General features: G+C 39.4%; 2 protein-coding genes across 2 annotated transcripts in view; one reads left to right on the forward strand and one right to left on the reverse strand.

Annotated features, from left to right (window-relative positions):
- The window catches only part of LOC127659017 (transmembrane protein 198-B-like), a 30,651-nt gene extending 12,960 nt beyond the window's left edge, over positions 1–17,691 (forward strand). Inside the window, exons 2-5 of the mRNA XM_052148625.1 lie at positions 6,033–6,317; positions 8,406–8,981; positions 15,005–15,249; positions 15,501–17,691. Of these exons, the coding sequence (XP_052004585.1) occupies positions 6,149–6,317; positions 8,406–8,981; positions 15,005–15,249; positions 15,501–15,653 (1,143 nt within the window). The 5' untranslated portion in view covers positions 6,033–6,148 and the 3' untranslated portion in view covers positions 15,654–17,691. The remainder of the gene's footprint in view (positions 1–6,032; positions 6,318–8,405; positions 8,982–15,004; positions 15,250–15,500) is intronic.
- Positions 17,692–18,612: 921 nt separating this feature from the next.
- LOC127659086 (desmin-like) lies at positions 18,613–25,897 on the reverse strand. The gene is made up of 9 exons (XM_052148728.1): positions 25,265–25,897; positions 23,443–23,503; positions 23,099–23,194; positions 22,226–22,387; positions 21,962–22,087; positions 21,397–21,617; positions 21,200–21,243; positions 20,899–20,999; positions 18,613–19,193 (listed from the first exon to the last, which is right to left on the reverse strand). Exons 1-9 carry the CDS (start codon positions 25,816–25,818, stop codon positions 19,152–19,154), a joined length of 1,407 nt encoding a protein of 468 aa, XP_052004688.1. The 5' UTR covers positions 25,819–25,897; the 3' UTR covers positions 18,613–19,151.
- Positions 25,898–26,860: the final 963 nt, after the last annotated feature.

Consider the following 26,860-nt stretch of genomic DNA (forward strand, 5'->3'; position numbering starts at 1 on the left):
GTGCCACTCATAGTAACAAAGACTAAGAATTTGTTTGAAGTCTGTAGTTCCAATCCTGGTGTCCTCCGTCAGTGATTACTGTATCTTTTAATACTCTTTCTGTCCTTTACCGTCAATTGTTGAGATAATGTATTTTATATGTAAGCAAAAGCGACATTATAACTGAAATAAACCAAATGAATCAATATTGAATCAAATCTAAATCAAATATATTTGAGAGCTTGTGAATCGGAATCAAATTGAATCGGGAAATCTGTATCAGTCCAGTGTTATCACTCTTATTTAGCATGAAAGGGGACCAGGGTTCAAATTTCTGGGCTGCGATTTGCAGAGACAGTCCCCTGGGGCTGTATTCGAGCCCATAACTGGACAGCTGTTTACACTGATCTGTTATTTTCCATCTAATGAGTAGCACACATCCATATACACGTGCATACACAGGTCGAGCCTCATTCTGCTGACAATCTCACTGTGATCCTTTCAGCTGACTGTTTAAAATATTCATGTGAAGTCTCAAGCTCAATATAGGCGTTTGTTCTACATCATGACTGACATCTACATCTTAGGCAGATGATGACTATTGCCCATGATCTGGAGTGAACAGGGACATACTGAAGGTAACATTTGGAGATGCAACATAGATTTGAGGTTTCTTCATGACAGAAAATAAATCTAAAGACCGCTTCTTTGCCTTGAGGGTTGGTTGGCTTTAAATAATGCTCTTTGTTGGGGCCTGGGTAGCTCAGCGAGTAAAGACGCTGACTATTACCCCTGGAGTTGCGAGTTCGAATCTGGGGCGTGCTGAGTGACTCCAGCCAGGTCTCCTAAGCAACCAAATTGGCCTGGTTGCTAGGGAGGGTGAAGTCACATGGGGTAACCTCCTTGTGGTCGCTATAATGCGGTTCTCACTCTCGGCAGGGCACGTGGTGAGATGTGCGTGAAGCCTCCACATGCGCTACATCTCCGCGGTAATGTGCTCAACAAGACACTTGATAAGATGCTCGGATTGACGTCTCAGACATGGAGGCAACTGAGATTCCTCCTCCGCCACCTGGATTGAGGTGAGTCACTACGCCACCACGAGGACTTAGTGGGAATTGGACATTCCAAATTGGGGAGAAAATAAAAAAATAATGCTCTTTGCATAGAGCTATACCTGAAAGTTTTATTCCCAAGCCATTTCCAGTGGTGTAATTTCATGTTGTGATATCTCTTTCCAGCTATCCATCCAAGTGATGTTTTTTTCGCTTGAGTGCTGAGTTGTTGTAGAGTGTTGGCATAGATCGATTTCTTTTTGCATGTTGTAACATGAGCCTGTTTGAACTGTGTGCTAGAAGTTCACCCATGCGTAGTTGAAGGCAAACATGGCTTAATAACAATATCTCTCTAATTCTCTCTCTCTCTCTCTCTCTCTCTCTCTCTCTCTCTCTCTCTCTCTCTCTCTCTCTCTCTCTCTCAAGGTATTTCAGTCTTATAACTAAATTTATTTCAGGGAATAATCTCACCAGTCTCACAGTGAGCACAGACTCTTTCTTCTTTTTGAAGTCATGTTTGTCTGTATCTGCCTTGTTCTGTGGCTAGACTAGAGGTCAATGAGCCTGTATTTGGTAAGGACCCTTCTCTACTTTGGATCTGACGATGGACAGATATTCTGCCAGATCTCTCTCTCTCTCCCTGTCTATGCCCCTGTCTTTCTAATGACTCTATTGGCTTCTTGGTCTCTCCTTCTTTCCCTCTTTCTGTTTCTCTGTCTCTTCTTTCCCAGGCTCTCCCAAGTGGGCCAAGTTGTTATTTGCATGTCTTGAGTGCAGAAGGGGAGGGGCTTGCATGAATGGGTGAGAGAACTCTCCAGCACTGAAAGACTAGGCTGAAACATTGATTGGTTCTCATGCTGTTGCCATGGTGGCAGGTCACTCTCCTCATTGCAACCCAGTGGTGTATATCTTTTCATTATCATTATTCAGCCAGCAGCCATATCACCATGTAGCTCAAGACTGGTTGCCTACTGAAGCTAAGCAGGCATGAGCCTGGCCAGAACCTGGATAGGAGACCACCTGGGAAAACTAAGTTTGCTGTTGGAAGAGGTATTAGGGAGTCCAGCAGGGGATGCTTACCCTGTGGACTGTGTAGGTCCTAATGCCCCAGTACAGTGATAGGGACACTATACTGTAAAAAGGCACTGTCCTGCGGATGAGATGTTAAACTGAGGTCCTGACTCTCTGTGGTCATTAAAAATTCCAAAATGGCCAAATTCTCCCATTGGCCCTTATCAATCATGGTTTCCTAATGATCCCCATCCATTAATTGGCTGTGTCACTCTACTCTCTCCTCTCCACCAGTAGCTGGTGTGTGGTGAGTGTACCGGTGCCGTATGGCTGCTGTCGCATTACCCAGGTGGATGGTTCACAGTGGTTGTTGAGGAGAGTTCTGTTCACTGTGTAAAGTGCTTTGAGTGTAGTGTCAGAAAAGCACTATATAAATGTAACATTCATTCATTAGCATCCCAGAATCCCACTGTTGTGACGACAACAGATAGGAAGTGAGGTATTGTTATGCCAGTTATACTGTCTAAATGCTTTATTTTCTAAAAAATGTCTTGCCCCAAAACACATTCTTCTGCACTGGAGAATGTCTCATCATACAAGAGCTGTCTTGGATATCGATTTTATACTCATTGCCAATTTATGGTTACCCAAAGCCATCTGTTGCAGACCTGAGGAGCTAAATCACTCTGAACCTTGTGTCACAATGTCTGAACTATTCTAAATAGTCCTACATACTCTATATTTATTTGTATATTTGTATTTATTTATTAGGGCTGTCAATTTAATGCGTTAATTCAGTGAGATTAATTTGACAAAAAATACTGCGTTAAAAAAATTTACACAACTAATCGCAATGCCCACAATGATATGGTAGATTCCTGAGAAATGCAAGCTTGTAGTACCACCTGTTTACTCCAGAGGGCAGTAAGTGAATTTACAGCTGTGTGGCAATGCACAGTTTATACAGTGAAGAAAAACACCCTTGAGCAGCAGAACAACACAGACATGCGTTACGTTCAAACACTTGATGGAGTGCAAATCCGAACTAAGGGATCTCAATATGTGTTCTAAGTATTAAACTATATTTAACTTGACACAGTGACCTAAAAATTGTATGTTTATGATGCAATTCACCCGAGACGCTACACAAGCATGTCTGACGTAGGTGTAAATTGACGGGTCCTTAAACAAGCCCTCATAATAAATCTCCAACTGATTGACAAATTCACTTGTGAAATGGATTGCTGTGAACTGTATGCCAGTGATTGACTTATGATCAATAATATGGTAGTAAACAATACATTCTATTCTAAAGCCACTTTTTGTATTGTCTTATTAATGATTAACTATTCTGACTCAAGAATGTAATGTAATGTGCATTTTAAATATCTGAATATATATATATATATATATATATATATATATATATATATATATATATATAATATTTAAAGATAACTATATATCATTATTTCATCATTATATATTGAATTATTGTTATATGAGGGGTTTTCTCAGCAATATTGTATATGCGATTAAATGCGATTAATTAATCGGGACACCATGTAATTAATTCGATTAAAAATTTTAATTGATTGACAGCCCTATTATTTATATATACATGTTATTGGAAATTACACTTACAGTTTACGTTAAAACGTCCTCTATACATATGTTAAAATACAGCCTGTCTGCAGATTATAGTTTGTGAGCCACTAAGGAAAGTAATATGTCTGATTCAGTAATTAAACTTATCTGTTTCTGTCAGATCCACAGTTAACCAAGTAGTTGGAGTTGCAGGCTGGAAATCTCCAAATAGGGGCGGTATCTCCCTAATTGGGTGTGGCTTCTCCAGAAGGGGTGGAGTTCCTCCAAAAGGGGGTGGTAATACTTCAAAAGGGGGCTACACTTCTACAGACAGTTAGGTTTAGGGAAAGGGTTAGGTAAGGGGCTCCCTCCCTATATATTTGCTGGAAGTTTGGAGCTCCCGCCCATTTTTGTAGCTCTGTCTGCAGCTATACCATACTGTATATTTTAGGTTGGATCAGACTAACAATCAACCTAGAGACTGTATCAAAGTTGGAAATGTATAGGTTCCTAATAGACAGTCTACCTTCTGTTTTTCCCCTGCTTTCAACAGCTTAATGTCATTTCAGGTCTCCATCAAAGCATTACTGGAGAGTAATTACTAGGTGGTTTCCTTGAGACCAACCCCCCCCATAATTTCAAATCAGATGATTGCAACAAAGTTGAGACGGGCAATTCAAAACTTATAACAATTTGACGAGTTGAAATAACAAGGCGATGTGAAACAGGAGATGTTAAACGGGTGAGGCAGCTGTGTCATAGTACTGTATACTGTATAAGGAGCCTCCAAAAACAGCCTAGTTCTTCAAGAACAAGAATCGTTCACGACTTGCCAACAGATGCTTCAGCAAATAATCCAGCACTTTGAGGACAATGTTCCCCAAACACAAATTGGAAGTATTTTGGGCATTCAACCCTCTACAATGCACAATATATTTATAAAATTCATGGAATCAAAAACCACTTCTGAATGCACGTGATCTCTGATCCCTCAGAGGTCACAGTGTTAAAAAACATCATCATTCATCTGTAATGGATATCATGAACTTGGCTTGGGATAACTTTATTAAACCTTTGTTAGTCAACAACAATCACCGCTGCATCCACAGATGCAAGTTAAAATTTACTGTGCAAAGCAGAAGCCCTACATCAACACTGTCCAGAAGCTTTGCCTAATTCTCTGGGCTCGGTCTAATCTTAGATGGAATGTAGTACAGTGGAACCGTGTTTTTTGGTCCGATGAGTGCACATTTCAAATAGTTTTTGAAAAACCCAGCCGTCGTGTTATCCAGGCCAAAGATCAAAAAGACCACCCAAGCTGTTATCAGCATATGGTCCAAAAGCCAGTGTCTGTATGGGTAAGGGGTGTGTAAGTGCCCATGGCATGGGTAATTTGCATATCTGTGAGGGCACCTTTAATATAGACAAATAAGTAAAAGTTTTGGAGCAACATATACTGCCATCCAGTACCGTCTTTTCCCTTTTCCCTGCATTTTCCAGCAGGACAACTTCAAACCACAATCTGTTCAAGTGCATGGCTGTGTAAGCAGAGAGTGTGGGTGCTGGCTTGGCCTGCCTGCAGTCTTGACCTGTCTTCAATTGAGAATGTGTGATGCATTAGGAAGCACACCATATGGCAATGAAGACCCTTTACAATTGGGACTGGGGGAAAATTCAGCTTTCTAAAATTAACAACCTTGTGTCTTCAGTGCCCAAATGCTTAATATGTGTTATTAGAACAAATGGTGATGTTTCACAGTGGTAAACACTCGACTGTCCCAGATTTTGTGGAGCATGTTGCAATCATCGGTTTTTAAATTACTGTACATTTAAAAAAAACAATGAAATTCACAAGGTCAAATATTATGTGTAGCTTTAGAGCTTTCAATGTAGCAAAGGGTGAATATAATTTACAAATCACTCTAATGTGTTGATGTTTGTGGTTATTTATTTCATGTCAGCTGGTGCCGACATATACTGTATCTCAATGCAATAATAAAAAAAGCAATTAACCTTTTTTATTTCTTTTGAATAGTTTATTTTTCTCACCTCATTGGCAATATTTTTTCTTGTTTTTAACATAAACCTTACAAAATTTTGTAAGACCTCTTACTTAATGTCTTGAATTTCTTGCCATTTTTATAGGAATATAATATGCAAATGAATATATTTGTAGTTTGTATAAGGGAAAAGAGCTTAAAAGGGATAACATTTTATGTGAGTGGAGACATGACTTAAAGAGTTGGACAGCAGGCAGCAGGAAAACTGGTATTACACTCTGATATTGTCACAAAATGAATGTTTAAATGTAATCTGGCTGTTCCGTGTTTATTTTGAGAGGAGGCAAACTGTCTTCTACTGTCAATAACGGCACACTCTACTTCTGATCTCTTTGAACAGGGAAATTCCTGTGGATGGGAACCTCTCTGCGTCCTCTGTCTTCCACATGACCTCACTCTCCCGTTACTCTCAGCTGCCTTGAAAACACATAACATTCTCCAACCTACACTGTCAGCATGACATCCACTCCACAGATTCTGGCCTTTAAGTTCTCCCCACCCTCTCAGGATGGGAATCCAGAGCGTCTGTTCAGGTGTGATGAGGACTTTGAACGACACTATGAGGTGGTTCCGTCTGTCGTCTGCTCCATGTGCTGTCTCTTTGGCATCATCTACTGCTTCTTCGGTAGGTTGCAACACAGGCAGGATCTGAAAAAGTTCATGAATAAACTGATTATACTTGACACTCCCTCATATTATAGTTGATGAATACAGATGGCAGGATGACTGGTTTGGAGAAGTATAGATTTGCATAAGTATTACTTACTCCAAACCAGGTCAGATTCTGACCTAAATGCATGGGTATGTTTTTGCCTCATTATGACAAACATCATTTCATTTGTGGTTGTTTATAGCCAAATGTAATTCACATAATAACCATCTAAATGTGACATCCAGACAAGGGTGACAAATCCCTGTCCCTCTCTATTTGATGAGCTGTATCAGTTTCACTTGACTGTGAAATTAGCTTTCACTGCCCATTACTTGCTAGGGGAGTAAGAGAGAGAGAGAGTGAGGATTTAGGCTATTTTAGCTGTGACAAGTGACAGCATATCCTTTTTTTATTTCTTTGACATTCAGGCCCCAATATAACTAAACTGTTCAAAAACATGTTATTTATTCCCCTCTGCTTCTCTCAAAACTCTTGAGCCAATATTGACAATCCTAATTGCAGCAGTTAAGGGATAAAATCTCTGTGTGAAAAGCACAATGCATTAGGAATAATGTCGATTTAAAAGCTACCTTTTTGTAACTGTAGCAACAGAATGGACATTAATGGCACAGAGCACCAAGCACCTTTAGTAATGGTGCATATAAATGCAACTCTGGTGACCCCACTTTTATGTTTCGAAACACAATATTTATCCCTTAGATTTCTTTATCGAATTGTAGCTTAATATGCAGAGAAGATAATAAGTAAATCATTCGAAGGTTTATTTCATCTGAAAGTGTAACACTGCCATATGTGGCTTTGTTGTTTTATCTAGGGATGTGCAAAGTCTCATTCGGTTAACCGTTCGATGCACCACTATTCACATACCAAAATCACCATTTGGTTATTCTACATGCACAATAGAGGTCTTTAACCCGACCCGAACTCAACGAGTTCCGAGAAACCGTCAAATTGGTTTTCAAGTCTAGGGGGAGTTAGGGGCAGTTTAAACATGCTTTTTTGTGCATCTGAACTGTTTTTCTGTATAGTTAAAATCCGCTGGACAGATGTTTTTGACTGTTGCGCTAAATGTCAGTGCAACAGTCTTGTGCAAGATTGCAGCATTTTTAGATACCAAGTAAAGTTAAAAAGAACTTTAATTTTGATAAACACATCTCGAAACACCTGCGTTTTGTTTCCTTCATTGTGCTGCATTCTGAAGAAGTTCAGGTTGCAAAGAGGACCTCATATGAATATTACACCATTTAACATGACTTGAGGTTGTTTTTTTGCTGAGCAAAGTTTCAGCGATTGATAAATGTAATAAAGGGTTTTTTCCCTTTTACTCTAGTGTCCATATTTACGTACAATAATTAAACAAGTCCATTTGATTAGAAACCATTTAAAAATCAAAGCACCCCGAAGATGCTATTTAGCTGCAGCAGTATAATTTCACACACACCTCACAGATATGTAGTGACATGAAATACAAGCAGTGTCAGTTTGATTATTTTGTTTGACTTAATGTGAGATTTAATTATTTGAATATCTACATATTGTACTATTAAGGCTCATAGCTCACTGTGCAATTTATTGGCTGCTATCTTGAGTAGTGTTCGAGGTAATTCTATTGCTATAAACATTCTTTTTTTCCCCACGTCCCAACTCCCGACAAAACAATTATTCGGTTAACTGAATGTAAAAAATGGTAACCCTGCACATCTCTGGTTTTATCAAAACATTCCTCTGTTTGTTTGAGTATTCCATTCAGCCTGTCAAAGCAAAATTAGCTCAACCAGTGGCATTCATTTTGGGGCGGGACTATCTGTTTGTACAACCAATAAATAACGGGGAGTTTTCAAAAGAATGATAGTTTTTGCAGATCAGTTTAGTGACCCAAGTATTCCTGTACTTGCATCTATTTTGTTTTGTGTGTGTGGAATATATGCACTATTCATCGTATTTCTTAATGTTAAAATAATCTACATATTTCTGCTTCTCTATTACAATTCTCTTTTCTATCCCCTTCTGCCCTTTCTACCTCTCTTCTTTCTCTCACAGGGTACCGCTGCTTCAAGGCCGTAATGTTTCTCACAGGTCTATTGTTTGGCTCCATCGTCATTTTCATGCTCTGCTATAAGGAGAGGGTCATGGATACTCAGCTAAGTGTGGAGGCCAGTGTGGGCATCGGCCTGGGCATTGGCACCCTGTGTGGCTTGGTCACTATGCTTGTCCGCAGTGTGGGGCTTTTTATGGTTGGACTTCTCCTGGGTTTGCTGGTGGCCCTTGCCTCTCTGGTGGTTCTGGAAGAGTTTTACCACCCAAGGACAGTGTGGCTTCCCCTGGGTGTGCTGCTAGGATCGGGCATGCTGTTTGCCGTACTCACATTACAATGGCAGCGCTGTTTCACTACCCTCTCCACTGCCGTCTTTGGATCAGCTGTGGTTACTGTGACTGTGGATTATTTTGTCGAGCTCTTCGCTTTGACACTATACATCTACGAGAGGGTGAAGGTGGATCCACCTCGTCCTGTGTGCTGGTTCACATGGGTGGTCATGGGAGTTTGGCCCGTGCTGGCACTGCTTGGTGTTCTGATTCAGTGGAAGGTCACGGCTGAAGGATATTCACACACAGAAGGTTTGTTTAAAAAACATTCAGAAATGTTTCCCTTTTCTGACATCCATTTCAGGTCATGTAGTCTCTACTAATTAACTAAATACTAAGATGTATCAGATAGATAAATGTGTAGTACTGGGGTCCTCCAAGACCAGGATTGAGAAACAGTTATGGTGTCTAGGACCATACTATGTATTGGAAATAAACTTTAAATTACAGAACAATTACATAATTAGCAAGACTCCATTATATGGATGTCCCTCTAATTTGTCCCTCTGGGTATCCAGTGCATTTTGGGGTGATGAGCATGGGTTTATGGATGTGTTCTATATGGGTATCCAAGTTAATTACTTGCTGTGGTGATGATCCTATGGAGACCAGCCTCAGCTGTGCCCTGCAAACAACCTCACTCTGAGACTCTTTGGGAAATCCTGACCTGAAATCTATAAATGGGGATTTTCAAATTGCTTCATGCCTTTCTTGCAGAAAGTAAACAACAACAACATGTAAATCAAGGGGTGTGCATGGATATTTGCATGGGTTTGATGTCATGATGATCCCTTTAAGACAAATTACTTTACTCTGTGGCCATATTGGTCATTTGGGCAGCTATTGCCAATCATACGAGTAGCTTATATCGACTTAATTGGGGAAAAATCAAAATATCCAGATCTGTTTGTCAAGATTACGTTCTAGTAAAATTTTTCCAATCAGTAATAAAAGTTGACAATTGACACTGTGTCAGACATTGTGTTTCTGTGACTCAAATCATGCACAATCTTTTACTGGCTGGTCTAGCTAATTACTTTCAAAAGTAACTCGTAAAAATATTGTGTTACTAAAACATTTACTCAGCTAAAAAGTTACTTTTTATGCAAAGTAATGCGATACATTTCACTGTCTGCCACTCTCTCTTCTTTCAGAGCAAAATTGCTATGCATTCCATACAAATGAGCAATGAATTGCATACAAGAGGCATTAGGGGTCATGCCACCTACTGTACAACATTCATGTAGAAAACCTGCTGTGCATTGAAAATGCACTACACAGACTCTTTTTAATGGTTGCATCAACTGCGTCTTCCACTGAAAATGTTTTGTCATGCTTCTTCCGCGAATATGGATAGGGGAAAATGGGGTGGCGAATGCAGCGCGCTGGGCCCCATGGGAGTTGTAGGATCCTGGGCTTCAGCCTGTGTAAGCCTGTGCGTTAATGCACACCTGATGATTGCATACTACTGGAAACTACTACTGATGGTACATATGGATATCATTTGAATTAATTAATTTTCAGTGCTACCAAAATGTCAAAAGAACGGTTTGTATAAATGGAGAATCATTTTAAAAGTGATAACATTTTCTAGGCACACACAGACCTTTTAGGACATTGCTTGTAACTGTTGTTCCAGAGTAAGCTTTTGCCATCTTGCTCTCCCAGTGATGGGCAGCCATAACACGGAGCAGTTTGACAGCATAAGTCCATGAACTGAGCAACAATTTCATCCTGTTATCATGCTGTGGCCTCTGCCTAAGTGTATTCACAGATTTCTTTTTTTAATGCAGCATGTATTTACACATGAATTAATCACATTCACTCACCTGGATTTTGATTGTTAAATGCTTTAACATGGAGCATTTTGGCCGCAAACTGATTCTAGAACAGTGGTTACAGGCTGCTTTAAAACAAATCAATTCGGATGCAAAAGCAGTCAGTGATCCTTCCACGGTGTATGTAACTGTATGCATAATCATGCCATGGCCATGGGAAGACTTCTCCGACCTTACGCCTATGCTCAGAGCTGAGTAAAAGTGCTAACATAAATAATTACTTGAGTAAAAGTACAAAAGTTTCCAATTAAAAGAGTTCTCAAGTAGTGAGTAACTCGTTACTGTCATAAATTACATAATGGATGTTAACTCTCATAAATTCCATGATATAATAAACATTTAACATGTATTACAGAATTATTTTTATTATTATTAATGTAAATTCTGTCATCATTCACCATCATGTTGTTCCAAACTTGTATGACTTTCTTTCTTCCATGCAACACAATAATGAGATTTAATACAGAATGTTAGCCTTGGTCACCATTTACTTTCAGTGAATGTGTTTTTTTTTTCTATATATTTTGAAATTGAATGGTAAATAAGACTCCATTTAACCACTGGAGTCTTTTTGAGCTTTTGAATCCTTCTAAAATTCTTAATTTGAAGAAAGTCAGACACATCTGGGGTGGCATGAGGGTGATTAAATTATGAGAGAATTTTTATTTATTGGTGAACTATTCCTTTAAGTGCTTGTCAGATCTGGATGAATTTGTCAATAAGAAGAGAGGTTTGGAAACCTTTCTAGAAATTATTACGGGGAAAACGTGAACATTGTCCCAGTCATACGAATAGATTATATCGACTTGATTGGGAAAAGACAAAAATCTCCAGAACTGTTAGTCAAGATTACGTTTCTGTGACTCAAATCGTGGGGAGCTGTATCGAAACTGGGTCAGAGACCGTGCTTATGTACTGGTACTTGTGCTCATAAAAATAATCTGATACCAAAAAAGCATCTGAAGTACGAATGTCAATCCGTAAACATTCAATGCACAAATTAAAATCATGTTATGTCCTAGTGTGATTTTTAAACCGCAAAGGCTAATAATTAAATGTATGGTTTGCACTGAATTCCTTTTATAGCTCCTTGGGTCATACACGGAAAAAACACATCATGAGCATCAGCAGAATCACGGAAAAGGCTTCAAAATAAAAGCTCAATTTCAATGAAAAAATATATAAAAATGACAGTATAGCACTACCAGCGGATGCGAGAATTTTGATTGCTAGTGCTATAGAGGTGCTAGATCATTGACAGGGGGTGCTGAGCTTTGATCACTAAATATGTGCAAAACCTAGCATGGCTAATCCATTTTATGAATATCAGTTTGCATGTAGAAGTGAACAGAGGTGATTCTACAGACCTGGTCCCTTATCAGGCCAATCAAGCCTCCGAGAGGGATGAAGGCCGACTGCGGAAGATAGAGATAGAGATTACGGGCATATCCGTCATGTGTGTGTGTGTTTTTGTCTTTTGTTCAAGTTTATCATTAAAATATTATTTATATTGCCAAGCCGGTTCTCGCCTCCTCCTTTCCATTGAACTGCTTTACAATGGTCTTTGCCTGATAAATAACACAATACTAAATATTTGGTTGTTAAAAATAGATCCCAAAAAAAGAAGGCCTTAAGCAGTTCTCTTTAAAAGCACACATCCAATCTCTGCTTTTCCTTGTCATGAGCAAGGCTAAGCAAAATGATACACAGAGATTCAGAATTAAAGTGTGCACTGGGAGAACAGACAACCACAACTGTGCTGGGAGTGGTTACCATGGATACAAGCTGGGCCTTTGTTTGGCAGGCTGGGGGAGGGGGCTGCGATGTGGAAGGGGCAGAGGAATGGAAGCGAGGGTGGGAGGAGAGTTTGTGAGGGGGAGAGAAAGAGAGAGCGATCACTATATGAATTCCCTGACAGATGGGCCACAAAGCTGTTTAGGCACAACAGAGTTACTGAATTGGCAGAAATAATCCATCTGTTTTTAAAATTGACAGAGAACAGAATGTCGATTTAGCTGTGTGGTGGAGCAGAATGTGTCAAAATACTCAATGGTTTGTTAGCAGCTTGGCTTGAGACTATTGTCTGAGAGATCCAGCCAATACTCACAGTAGACAGTAGTTTCTTTACATTAGAAAGTAGGTAGGAGGTAGGAGCATAAAGAAGGGAGGAGGGGGTAGCTTTAAAGAAATAGTTCACCTAAAAATAAAAAACTGTATCATAATTTATTCCCCATGCCATCCTTGATGTGTATGACTTTCTTTCTTCTGCTGCACACAAATTAAGATTTTTAGAAGAATATTTCACCTCTATTGGTCCATACATTGCAAGTGAATGGTGACCACATATCAGAAGGTCCATAAAGGACATAAAGGCAGCATAAAAGTAATCCATAAGACTCCAGTGGTTAAATCCATATAGTCTGAAGTGTCATGATAGGTGTGGGTGAGAAAAAATCTTAATTTGTGTTCTGCAGAAGAAAGAAAGTCATGCATATCTTGGATGGCATGAGGGTGAGTAAATGATGAGAACATTTTTATTTTTAGGTGAACAATCCGTAACATTGGCATTTGAAACACGCGAGAACTGACGCACGTGTATCACAGCTAGAAGAGCAGCGCTGTTTACAAGTGAGGAGGAGGAGCGCTGTACATTAGTGTAGTTGATTTTGGTTTAGATCTGTATTTATCTGTTTCTTTACTCAGTGTCGCATTTGTGTGCTTAACCGAGTGGAGAACGTGAGATTACGTCGGTATCATGGCAATGCAAATACATCACACGAGAGACCGCTCGCATCCACCCTCTCGTGAAGCGGAAGCGATGGTTTACTTTCAACTCTCACTTTCAACTTTCAACTCTCACTTTCAACTGCTTTTATTTTCAGCAAACTTAACATGTGTAAATATTTGTATGAACATAAAAAGATTCAACAACTAAGACATAAACTGAACAATTTTCACATACACGTGACTAACAGAAATGGAATAATGTGTCCCTGAACAAAGGGGGGGGTCAAAAGTATCAGTCAGTATCTGGTGTGGCCACCAGCTGCATTAAGTACTGCAGTGCATCTCCTCCTAATGGACTGCACCAGATTTGCCAGTTCTTGCTGTGAGATGTTACCCCGCTCTTCCACCAAGGCACTTGCAAGTTCCCGGTTATTTCTGGGGGGAATGGCCCTAGCCCTCACCCTCTGATACAGCAGGTCCCAGACGTGCTCAATGGGATTGAGATCCGGGCTCTTCACTGGCCATGGCAGAACACTGACATTCCTGTCTTGCAGGAAATCAAGCACAGAAGGAGCAGTATGTCTGGTGGCATACATTGTTGCTGATGATGTCTGATAAGGACCTGCCTTACAACAGGTCCACAAGCCCTCAGTCCAGCCTCTCTCAGCCTATTACAGACAGTCTGAGAACTGATGGAGGGATTGTGCGTTACTGGTGTAACTCAGGCAGTTGTTGTTGCCATTCTGTACCTGTCCAGCAGGTGTGATATTCAGATGTACCGATCCTGTGCAGGTGTTGTTACACACGGTCTGCCACTGCGAGGAGGATCAGCTGTCCTTCCTGTCTCCCTGTAGCACTGTCTTAGGCATCTCACAGTACGGACATTGCAATTTATTGCCCTGGCCACATCTGCAGTCCTCATGCCTCAATGCAGCATGCCTAAGGCACGTTCACGCAGATGAGCAGGGACCCTGGTCATCTTTCTTTTGGTGTTTTTCAGAGTCAGTAGAAAGGTCTCTTTATTGTCCTAAGTTTTTATAACTGTGACCTTAATTGCCTACCATCTGTAAGCTGTTAGTGTCTTAACGACCGTTCCACTGGTGCATGTTCATTAATTGTTTATGGTTCATTGATCAAGCATGGAAAACATTGTTTAAACCCTTTAAATAAAGATCTGTAAAGTTATTTGAATTTTTACAAAATTATCTTTAAAATACAGGTTCCTGAAAAGGGGACGTTACTTTTTTGCTGAGTATAGTTTAAAAAGTACTGAAATATTTATATTTTTCTCACTAAAAGTGATTGAAAGACATTAATTTAACCGCTGGAGTCATATAGATGAATTTTATGCTGACTGTTAATTTTGGAGCTTCAAAAGAGAAATCTCCATTCACTTGCATTTTAAGGGGCTGAAAGGGTCTCAGCTAAGATATTTTTCTATTTTTCTTTAAATGTGTTCTGGTGAAGAAAGTATAAATCCTCATGGGATATCATGAGGGTGAGTAAATAATGAGAGAATTTTCATTTTTGGGTGAACTATCCCTTTAAGCCTCTATTTTGCAGTTATGATATATTGGGGCCAAGAATACAGTGAAAATGTATCCTTTTCCTGTCTCATTTCTTTCTGTCTTTCTAACAGTTTGGTCTTGTTTTTGGTTGTGAATTACTCTCCTAAAAGTGCTCTTTGCATTCCTTTCTTGTTCATAAAAGTCTTCATCAGTCACCAGCAGAGACGAGTGCAGTTAATGCGAATTCGTCAGAAGGAAGAAAGGAAAGAATGTAAAAAGAAGAAAAAAAAGCCACAGACACTGCCACCACAGCAACAAAAGTACCACCACCCCCCTCAGTCCAACCCTCGCCCCCCCAACCCTCCACCCAAACTCCAGCACCCAGAGCCCACCCACCGCCGGAAACCCAACACCATTCGCCGCTTCGATGGAGATGTACTATCTCCAGTAAGTGATTATGAATGTCCATCTCACTACATTTGTCTCCATCTGTGGATTTGAACCTCTGCTTATTCTCCTGTATGTATGTTCAGAAAACAATCCATCTGCCAGTTTACATAGTCTTTTCAAACCTTTCAAACAAACAAAAGAAATGGTTTGTATTTTCAAAAATCAACAAAACTTTAAGCATTTGAATCTCATGCTTATCTATTCAATTTGTCTGAAATTTTGTTACATATACCCCCTCTCTCTTTTAGAGTTACATCCAGAACTTTCGTGACAGGCGTGTGGACAGGAGGGGCTACTCTCATGACAGGTTGATTGGCGGCTCACATGTTGTAGATTTGGAATATGACTATGGCTCCCAAGTGCCCCTAACAGCCCATACAGGCCCTGCATTGAGAGGTTGATCCAATTCCTCTACTGAACAGGAGATGCACTGCAGCAACCAATCTGAGAAACAAGAACGTTCCGGCCGGATCAAATCAAATAACTCAATGGACCATCACAGCCAAATCATTTTGCCATGATCCCATGCATTTTTGCTAAGTTAGTGTGATGCTGGAAAGGTTGCATCAAATGGATCGTTTACCTTTAATGAGTGTAATTATTTGCACACCACTGCCTAGTAGTGCTCTGTTCTTCTGCATTTAACCATTTTATATTGCTAAAGGTAGACGTGGAACAGAATGTGTGTCTGCACCTCTGAGGCTCTACTTCTATCCATAATTAGACTGTGTCTCCCTCTGTCCAGGAAGAACGGCCTCATTACCACAGCAGCCATTTTTAAGAAGGTACATTATGTTCTGAACATTGGACCAAATGCGGCCTTGACTTTCAAGCGACTAACCTGCCATAAAGCATGCATGGGTTCTGCAGGATAGACTATTCATACTATATCTAGTTTAAAGATTCAAACTTCTGTCTGCTCTGTTCATTTATAACCTGTTGGACATGGTTTAGATAATGTGATGTTTACAGCACAGGCAGGGAAGTGTGTAACATTTTATAACGGTTTCAAATGGCTTTATCTGCTCTGTGTCAGGACCTACGCAATTTCTGTCGAACCATGTAAGGTGAAAACATTCTCTAAATAGCCTGAGCCCATTGCTGAAACCACAAATAATGAAATGTCCTGTGTGTTTATCTTTGTCAGCCAATGCATGTGGGGGAAAAGTGCCACCAATACTTATTTGTGAAGTAGCGATGCATTGCTTTCATTTTTTTAATCTCTTGTTAGATTTTCCCATTTATAGCCATTTAAGGCATAGTTTAAAGTATCTAGAGACTGTTTGCGTGGCTTCCAGTTAAATCTCAGGGGCTGTGACAGCAGGGGGAGGCCTAACAATGTAACTGTGAACACTATGGGATTTTCTATGGATGATTAAAAAAGTGTCCTTATCTACTATGAGAGAGTTTTGAAAGTGATTGAGGGACTAAAGTAAGATGCCTAGGAAGGATGGAAGAGATATAGAATGGTGGGGTATTGTGTGTTCCTGTGTGTCTATATGTTTATTTGGGTTTGTTTGCAGAGAGAGAGAGAGAGGATATTTTTTGTGTGGTGTGTGTATGTGTAAGTGTGTAGAAAGCATTTGTGTATACTGTGAGTCTGTGGAAGATTGGCAGCAGGGTTAAGTCTTAATTTCTGATTTATCTTTATATTTGGATGCAGAGTGATTTCACACCCAGTTTCTCCTCTATGTTTATCTGGTCTGTAAGAGCAATGAAATCACAGTTTAATCTCTTGCTCACTCTGGAGTAGTAAAAGTGCTCAAAGGCTTAAATTCCTTTCTGTTTACCGTGTCTTTTAAAGGGACAGCTTGGATCTCTTGTACATTTTTGTACATAATATATATGCTAACAATTCTGTATTAATGCTAGTGCTTTGATTAATTTGTATTATTGTTGTTTTTCTTTCTCTTTCTAATCAGTGGTTACATCTGTGTGCTGAAGAACTGTCATTTTGACCAATGTGTCATATTGATAGTCATTCGTAATTATAATTTATTTCTAATTTATTAGATAAGGACTTCAAGTGGAACTCTGTGTGTAATTAAATGGATGTTGACCATTATTATTATTATTATTATTGAGCATGAATTTGTACAGAATTGATGACAATAAATGTCATATTTGTCTATGTGTCTATTTCTCTCTTAACACGCTGCTGTTTAAAGCAGAAGTCGGTAGATGTCAGAGTCACGGAAGAGTCGCGGGGTGAAACTATTAAAATGTGTGAACTAGTCACTGGCGGGCATGCACCAGCAATGAAGACGAAACATGCTCAAATAATGTATAATTTTTTCATTAAATGTGCTCACTGGAAAATGAAAAAATTCATTAAAATGAATTACTGTTGTCATTTTACTTTTTCATTGTAAATTGATGGAAAAAGCTATGAATATACAGTAGTTTCAGCGATATGATTTCATTGAAATTATCAAAGATCTATCAAAGTGCACTCTTGCGAGCTGTAAAAAGCTCCTCGCTTTTCCGCAATGCTCTCATTCATCTTTTAGAAACAAAGACATGTCTGTTTTATTTCTTGCGAATCATCACAGACAGTGGGGCTGAGCTGCTAACGCTTCTCTTTCATTTATGAGTGCATGCTCAGCGTATATGTTTTGTGGTGGTATGGACTCTTGATTAGAAGATTCAATCTGTTGCTAGTTTTAGCATGATTAAATGCTCCCAATTATAGTTTTGTTCTCTGATATTAATAGGTCTGAGATCTCTGAGTGGCATGTTTCTTGTCTTATCATTTAGAGGAAGAACCCCACTTTTAATTAAATGGCATTTAAACTGACAACCAAACATGGGTTATATCTAGTGAGAAGAAACGTGTATCCTTCAGAATTACACAGATGAAGTTGAGTTAATTATAAAGGATGTCTATAAATGGACATTTGTGCATCATTATATCTCCATATAAATGTTAGGAAGATATATTAGAGTTCACAAATCAAAATCTCAAATGAGTATGGAAATTAATTCTGCAGGATGTTCCTTAAATATAGATCAATCTATGTATACAATAATAATAATAATAATAATAAAAAATATTTTCCAAGCTTAACCTCTTTCCTTGCGTTTGTTATTTTCAAGCCTACCTTGCACGGAGACCGAGACAAGCCCAACAAAGAGCTGGAGGCTTTCTAAAGGTCAGCGTTAACTCTTTTAAAGGAGTCTCATTAAGATCATGATGATGTATTCATAAGCCGGTGTGTGTAAAGTGAGGTAACTGTAAGGTGAGAGAGGAAAGATTGCAGTGATGTTTTTCTGCACTGCCTTTGCTTCAGGAACAAAGAGCTGGAAGATGAAATAGGACAGAAGTTGGAGCTTCACTGAGAAATGCATCTACCAACATCATTCACTCAACATGTGTTTATTAATATGTGCAGTATATGCATTTTGACTTTTATTTTCAAAGGCATTACATTTAGTCATTCTGACTTCTGAAAAAATATATCTCTAATTATTGTTGGCAAATGTATGATGAGTCTGAACCCTAAAGCACAGAAACCTTTAATTCAATTTTTAGGAGGAAACAACAGTGAATCTTTATTAATAAATTTTTTGTAGTGGTGGAACACAATTTGTCAAATCAGACCCAACCAGATGTGCACACGTACATGTATACAAACTGAAACTTTGAGATCAACTGATTTCTTCAGGACACTCCTCACAGCATGTGTGTTACAGGTATGACCACCCCACCCTCTCTCTCTCTCTCTCTCTCTCTCGCTCTTGTTCTTTTGCTCACTTGCCTTTTGTCATTGTGTTCATCCACAAATACTGTTGTAATGGGTCATGACAATTCTTAGTGTGTATAGAAAACCTATAAGGCCATCAGTAAAAATGTAAGCTAGGTTTAGAGATTTGATGAAATTCCATATGCTTCAAGGAGTTTACATGATGTCCTGCTGGTGCTGTGTGGACTCACTGACGACCTGTAGAGAGTGAAACACATGGTGACTCACATGCATAGATATGGAACGTTGGCTGCACATAAATGTGATGATAACACAGGGAAGTGTGCTACACAAAGTGAATAGGTGATATCATTAATCCATAATAAGGACAATTGGGAGGGGCTGTATTACAAGTTACATCATCTTTTTTTCTGCTGCAAATGAAAAGTGGGCTAGAACAAGGACACATTCTTTAACAAATGAGGTTCTCCTTTTGTGTTTTCCAGTGAGGAATAGTGTGCAGTGAGATCGAGCAGAACACTAGCAGAAAACAGATATTTAAAGTGAAACATGAGGATTGGAGGATTCTGAGTGTGCAGTGCATTAGTGAAACCCACTGCTGGTTAACAGAGAACAGGTTTGGCTTGCGAATGTGTTTGGGAAAAAGACTGTAGAAACTAAATGAACCATGGCTCAATTTACACATTCAGCAATAAGGGCACTCATACCCTCAGCAGTTGTCCTAATCTAGAATGAAATTGAACATGACTTTGATGATAATGATTTTACGTATGTACACATTAGGCCTATACAAATATGGGTAACACTTTACAATAAGGTTCTATTTCTTAAAATTAGTCCACAACGTTAGTTAACATGAACTAACAATGAACAATACTTTTACAGCATCGATTAGTCTTGGTTCATGTTAATTTCAACAATGAACAATTTAGTATTTTTATTTTTTTTTTGTCAAAGGAATATTCTGGGTTCAATACAATTTAAGCTCAATCGACAGCATTTGTTGCGTAATGTTGATTACCACAAAAATGTATTGCGACTTGTCCCTCCTTTTCTTTAAAAAAAGTATCAGGCTGAAGTAACAGTGAGGTCCGTAGAATGGAAGTGAATGAGGGCCAATCCGTAAATGTTAAAATACTCACTGTTTCAAAAGTATAGACACAAGACATAAACAGTATGTGTGTTAACATAATTTTAGTGTGATAAAATCGCTTCTAAAATTACTAAACTTTTCTGTGTAAAAGTATATCCAATTTAACAACTTCACTGGCATGACAACATTACCCTGTACACTGTATTCCCGCAAAAATTACAATTTAAACAACTTTACACCTAAAATAACACAAGTTTTAACAGAAGAATTAATGAAGAGGCTTTTATAAAACTATAAGCCCTTAACCCCCCAACAACCCCCCCTATTTGTTTTAAAGAAAAGTAGGGATGAGCCAAATCATTTTATTGTGGTTATGAACATTACGCCACAATTTCTGTCGATTGAGCTTAACTTGTATTGAACCCGGATTGTATTGAAAATTTTAACAAATGCTGTAAAAAAATATATATTATTCATTATTAATTAATGATACATAATACATTAACTAATGTTAGTACCTTGTTGTAAAATGTTACCAAAATATGAATGTGTTTGTGCGTATAACACCAATCCAAAGATTTAATTTTCACAAAATGTAAGTCACCATTCACATTCACACAAAGACACAATGAAGGTGAATGGTGACTGAGGCTGTCCTAACATCTCCTTTATTATGTCACAGAAGAAGTCTTAGTGCTTTGGAACAACATAACGGTGAGTAAATTACAGATTTGGGGGGGGGGTGAATGATCCCTTTAATGGTGCTGTTGACACAAACATTCCATCAAGAGATGACAAGCCTATTAGCAAATGATTGTTTATTTGTTTTTGTGTGTGTGTGCATGTTACCTCGCCATCACGGGTCTCAATGGTCTTGATCAAAACTGTTTTCTTAGAGTGGACCTCAGATGGGCGCTGTGGCTGGTAGTGCTGCTTGTCTGGGTTGGTCTCTATGACAATGCATTTCACAATCTCTGCATCATTAAACTCATCCTCACATAGTAAATACATAAATACTGCATTATTGATATCATCTTAAATTGAGGTACACTGAGAACCACAGGAGTTTTGGTCAAAGTCCTCAGAAGAGATTAACAGGTTAAAAGTTTGAAAGGTGAAAAGGTTTACATGTGAATGTATGAGAACTCACCTCTGAAACTAATGCTTGAAAATGATGGCACAGGTAGAGAAATCCTGAATAAGAAATAATATTATAAAAAATAAGCAATAATATTAATGATTTCATTATTGAAATATTATAGCAATAAAAGTAATTATTAGATATCAGTTTACAATTTGAAACAAAATCTTCCCAAGCACCTTTTTTCTCAACCTCCTAAATCTTACCTGCTCTCTTCTCCTTCCAGAAGCTTCCTGTAGGTGGCGATCTCCACATCAAGTGCCATCTTTACATTCAGCAGGTCCTGGTACTCACGCAGATGGCGAGCCATCTCATCCTTCATTTTAGCGATCTCACCCTCCAGGCGGGCAATGGTGTCCTGGAAACCACCAGCCTCGTTACCCATCCTTTCTTCCATCTCCCTCATCTGCCTCATCAGAGACTCATTCTGAAGGTAGAACGACAGGAAAAAAGAAAGAGATAGAGGGAGACATAAAGGACACCAGGTGAGCATGAATTGAGATGCAAAAGGAAAACAGATAGATTAGTTGAGAAGTACTGAGTGCAGTATTTTAAAAATGTATAAATGCATTTAGCTAGATATTTATTTAGACAGCTTTTCAGAGTGGTGCTTGGGGCTGTTTACAGAATCAAATTTACTTATGGAGGATATGGGGAAATAGGCTTCATAATTCATTTCATGCTGGAATCAGTTGTGCTGAAGCTCAGGTTATATTTGTTTTGGCTGTGATATATAATAACTTAGAGCCCACAGGTCCTTTAAAGACTCACGGTGCCCTTGAGAGAGTCGATCTCGCAAGTGTAGGACTGGATCTGGTGACGGAACTCCATGGAATCCTGCTTGGCCTGTCTCAGAGCATCATTATTCTTGTTTACTGCCTGGCTCAGATCTGACACCTGGGGGGGAGTAAAGGTTAGCTCAGATACCTCTAGCCCACAGTGATACACACCTGAATATATAACCCTTCCAGTTACATAATACAAACAGTGACTGAAATATATGTTTGTCTTTAGCTAAAAAATTTGAATACAGACCTTGGATTTATACCATTCCTCCGCCTCTTGGATATTCTTGGCAGCAATCGCCTCGTACTGCATGCGGATGTCCCTCAGGGCAGCAGTCAGGTCTGGCTTGGACATGTCCATTTGGACCTGCACCTGAGTCTCCTGCATCTGGTTTTGCAGCTCATGGATTTCCTAAAGGAAAAGTTAAAGATGGAGACAGGGCTTAAGAGTGCACTTATTTATTGACTTGATTTCACTTGATAACTTGAGGATTGCTTGGTGTATAATGTAAGCTACTGTCATTGTGAGAATGAAGAACAATATGAATCAAACCATAATGTGGTTTATTTGGAAGGAAGAAACATTAAAGAAAGCTAAATCTGTGGATGCTAGCATGCTAATGAGTGAGTCTATAAACATAGCTGTAATTATATTTTTCTCTGATAGCTGTTTCTTGTCATTAGTGAAGGAATGTGATGCCTTTTAAGGCTTATTATGTCCACCGCCCTGCTCACAGCTGTCTCTGTCTCTGTTTAATTATAGGGATGCATCTGTTCCACAGCTTCACACTGCCCCCTCACTGTCAGTATGCAGCTGACATGAACATTGCACATGTGACCATTTTGTTCTTAGATGTCAAATAAAAAGCAGAGCATTTAAAGACTTTGACCTCAGAATCATGTCAGTAAAAGGTCACTGTAGGCTATTGTTGTATGTTGAGAATGGGGATAAGGGTTTGCAGGCAGAGACAAAGAGTGAGCAGACAGCTATCTCTCGAAAAGCTCAATATATGATTAAATTCAGATATTTTTGGTGTCTAATGCAGCTAAGCGATCAGTTACTCATAGTCTTGGAAAATGTTGACTGTATAAATGTGACTTTAGCTGTATATAGTGTGCAGACCTCCTCATGGATCTTCTTGAGGAATGCAATCTCTTCCTGGAGGCTCTCAATGCGTCTTTCCAGGTCCAGCCTGGACAGAGTGGCAGCATCTACATCCTACAGAAAGCACAAAAAAGAATTGTCAAGTAATAAAATCCTTTTCATTCCTTCTTTAAATTCAATTATTTATTTGTTTTTTAATTTGTATCTTTCATTCAAGATTTAAAAAAAAAAAAGTTTTGGCAGCTTGAATTTAGATCTTGACAATTAAGTCTTATGTGTCTCCTAATGTAACTTTATTGGAAATAAAAACAATTTTGCTGTAACTAAATGTTTTCAAGGTATGTGTGATAGAAAGAACATACAGCTCTAAAAGCAGAGAGGTTGTTCTCAGCTGTCTCTTTCTGGTGGATCTCCTCCTGAAGTCTGTGGAAGACAGAGGTATTAAGTTTGTCACAACTATTTAACAATCTTAAAGTAAGCATGTCTCAAATTCCAGGGACACACTTGGTATTAGGTGTCTTTAATTACTAAGTACTTAAGCATTTGGAACAATGTATTATTATGTACATGTTGTTCCATTGTACTTACATGTACTGTACCTGTATTTAATTACATCTGTAGTTACACTGTTAACCTTACTCCTAATCCCTAATCCCTAACCACTAACCCTACACCAACCCTGACCCTAATCCCTAACCACTAACCCTACACCAACCCTGACCCTAATCCCTAACCCTACACCAACCCTGACCCTAACCCCTAACCCCTAACCACTAACCCTACACCAACCCTTACCCTAAACCCTAACCCTAAACCAACCCTGACCCTAACCACTAACCCTACACCAACCCTGACCCTAACCCCTAACCCCTAACCCTAAGACTACCCATACCTCTACTAGAAAATAGAGCCTGTAAAGGCTCACAAGTCCTGGGTGTCCTCAGTCTTTGAAGTATGTTGAGGAGAACTTCTGATGTTGGCATTCCTTCATTCCCAGAGATTAAGATGGAACATTAAACTCTCACATACTGCTTGGAATCATACATTGCTTAGGTTAATGTAAATGTCCCTGACCTCTTTGAAAGAGATATCATGTTAATGTGCCACGTCCACGGTTTCATGAATGTAATTGTTGGCAGTCAGTTGGTATCTGATATTTTCATCAGAGAGATGAAAGGAGTCGTGACATAAATAGTACCATGCCAGAGTTGGTGGCCCTGTGGTTTCTAGGAAGCTGTGGAGAACTTCAATGATAAGAATGAAGTTTAGAAACTGTTTTAGTTGGTGTAAACAAGGTTCACTTTGAGCAGTGTCTATGAATAGCAATTACTTTTAGTAGAATTTGGACAGTTATCATTAATCAGTGTTGATAATGTGGGGCATTGTCTGTGAGTCCCTTAAGTGTAATGCACTCAGACAGACAGACGCTTTGAGAGACTATGAGTGAGATAAGGGTTATTTTAAGGCAAATGCATTCTCTGCGGTTCTGTGTTGTATATTGAAGAGGATAATAATAGCAGTCTAATCTGGGCAATGTGTTATATGACTCTGGGTCCTTTTGCAAATGGCAATTACACTCATATGCTGTTTCCAACATCATACACAGATATGAATTACACCTCTGTTCACTACTTGGGGTTACTGTACACACTGACATAGGTATCCTTGCATTCTTTCTTTCTGTCTGAGGTGGTCCTGACCCCTTCTACAAATTCCTGTAGGTAAAGTATCTGGTGTCTATGTTTCAGACCATGATGTCACTGTCATATTTAAATAACTCCTTTTCAATGCAAAACAATCTTTCATTGTCAAAGATCGTGCTGTGTTTTCATGTTTTTGAGAGAGGTTCAGTAATGAGGCAGTAGTTAGTAAATGTCCAATAACGTCCTTTCCCAAGCTCACAGCTAAATGGCATATGCAAATGTTATGAGTGCTATCATAACTTGTTCCAGTTTTGTGCTTTATGAATTCTTCAAGGCCACACACATTACATAATAAATGTCACATCTTTTTTACTGTGTGGATACTTAAGTTCAGAACCAGTGTTAGCCCCATCATCAGTGGCACTATCCCACCACTTCTGTATTAACATACACTTGCTGTGAAATTGTTTTAAATTAATATAATATAAAATAAAAAAAATTCATTCTCACTAAAATCAATAAATCTGAACGCTGATCTCACCTCAGTTTTAGTTTTTGGAGGTCATCGGCCAGGTTGTCCCTCTCTATCTCAACATGAGATCTCTGATTGGTCAGTGCATCCACCTGTCTGCGTAGCTCTCTCATCTCCTCCTCATAAATCTCTGCGATACGTGTAGGCTCTCGGCCCCTCACACGTTCAATCTCCACCATCAATGCCTGGTTCTGCTGCTCTAGGAAGCGCACCTTCTCAATGTAGCTGGCAAAGCGATCGTTCAGATGTTGAAGCTCTACCTTCTCATTTGTGCGTGTATTGAGAAAATCCTGGTTCATGGCATCGGCCAGATTGAAGTCCAGCTTCTCACCAAGGCCGGCATAGGAACGGACCTTTGAGCCTCCACCGTAGGAGGAGCTGGAAGCGCGGTGGCTGGAGTAAATGGGAGCCGAAGAGGTCTTGGACACCTCATAAACTCTGGATGACAAACGAGAGGACCCAGCGGAACCACGGCCATTGAAAATGGAGGAGCCCAAACCAGAGCCAAAGGTACGGCGGTAGGAGGAAGCCGTCTCGGCAGAAGCTGAATAGGACTTACTCATGACTGGGCCTCTGAGGTTTGGATGGTGCACAAATGTTGGGTCGCTGAGGGCTGTGTGGTAGAATGAGGGTCAAGTGGCTACGATAGTTTATATATAGTGCTGCTCCCACCCTATCTGCCCCAACCCACTCCTTCACATTCATTCTTTCACTGGTGTCACCCCACACATTGGTCCCCGCTTCTCCCTCTCTCTCTCTCTCTCTCTCTCTCTCTCTCTCTCTCTTTCCTGAGCCTTGCTTCCTCAGCTGTCATGAGGTCACTTTCTAGCAGCTGGGTGGAGCAAATGGATGGGGGTTAGCACTGATGGGGCATGAGGTGGTGCAGTATATCTAAACTTTGTGTCTCACTCATGTACGAGTTACAGTGAATTTGCCTTCTTTTGTCATTTCTACTTGATTCAGGTTTAAAAGCTGAAAAGGCTATCTGGGCCAGGCAAATAGGAAGCAGAAGCTGTTAATGTCTGGCTCTGAACCCTGACCTCTCCTCAATTATAAGACAGAGGGAGTTTGCCAGAGACTTCAGTAGTAGCAGGGGTTCTATTATACATAATAACCAATTATGATGGGCCAGCCTGATCTCCAGAATGGACAAAATATTGTAGTTATGTTATATATAAGTGTGTATAATACTGTTAACAGAGTATGTTCCACCCATGGTTTCATAAATCTCTAATCTCTTACACATCCTTGTTTTGTGCACTGTGTTTTGCCTGGTTTAGCAGGTAATTTCATGTTTTTACCTACCAATTTTAAATCCTTTTCTGAACAACACATTTTTGATCTTAAACATGGAATCATGTGAGGATTACTTCATATTTTAGACTCATAGTGCCAGAACACTATTATGGGGTGATTTTGATTTTACAGGTCATTCGCCTGCTCTCCTATCCTGTGGAATGCTCCTCATTTGTTTTACTTTTGTCAAATAGCACCTAGGAAATCAGAGCGATTTAACAGTGTATTGGTGTCATCAAATACATATGATACCAAATAAGAGCTCTGACACACCAACCCCATGGCTCTGCCCTATTCCTCAGGCTAACC

This window comes from Xyrauchen texanus, chromosome 18 (genome assembly GCF_025860055.1).
Source record: "Xyrauchen texanus isolate HMW12.3.18 chromosome 18, RBS_HiC_50CHRs, whole genome shotgun sequence".
NCBI lineage: Eukaryota > Metazoa > Chordata > Actinopteri > Cypriniformes > Catostomidae > Xyrauchen > Xyrauchen texanus.

Excerpts from the sequence above, each read along its gene's own strand:
- LOC127659086 (XM_052148728.1), bottom strand. The coding sequence starts at position 25,818 with ATGAGTAAGTCCTATTCAGCTTCTGCCGAGACGGCTTCCTCCTACCGC. Across the intron at positions 23,195-23,442 it reads ACCTCTCTGCTTTTAGAGCT|GATGTAGATGCTGCCACTCT; the intron begins GTATGTTCTTTC and ends TGCTTTCTGTAG. Across the intron at positions 21,618-21,961 it reads TCGACTCTCTCAAGGGCACC|AATGAGTCTCTGATGAGGCA; the intron begins GTGAGTCTTTAA and ends TTCTACCTTCAG.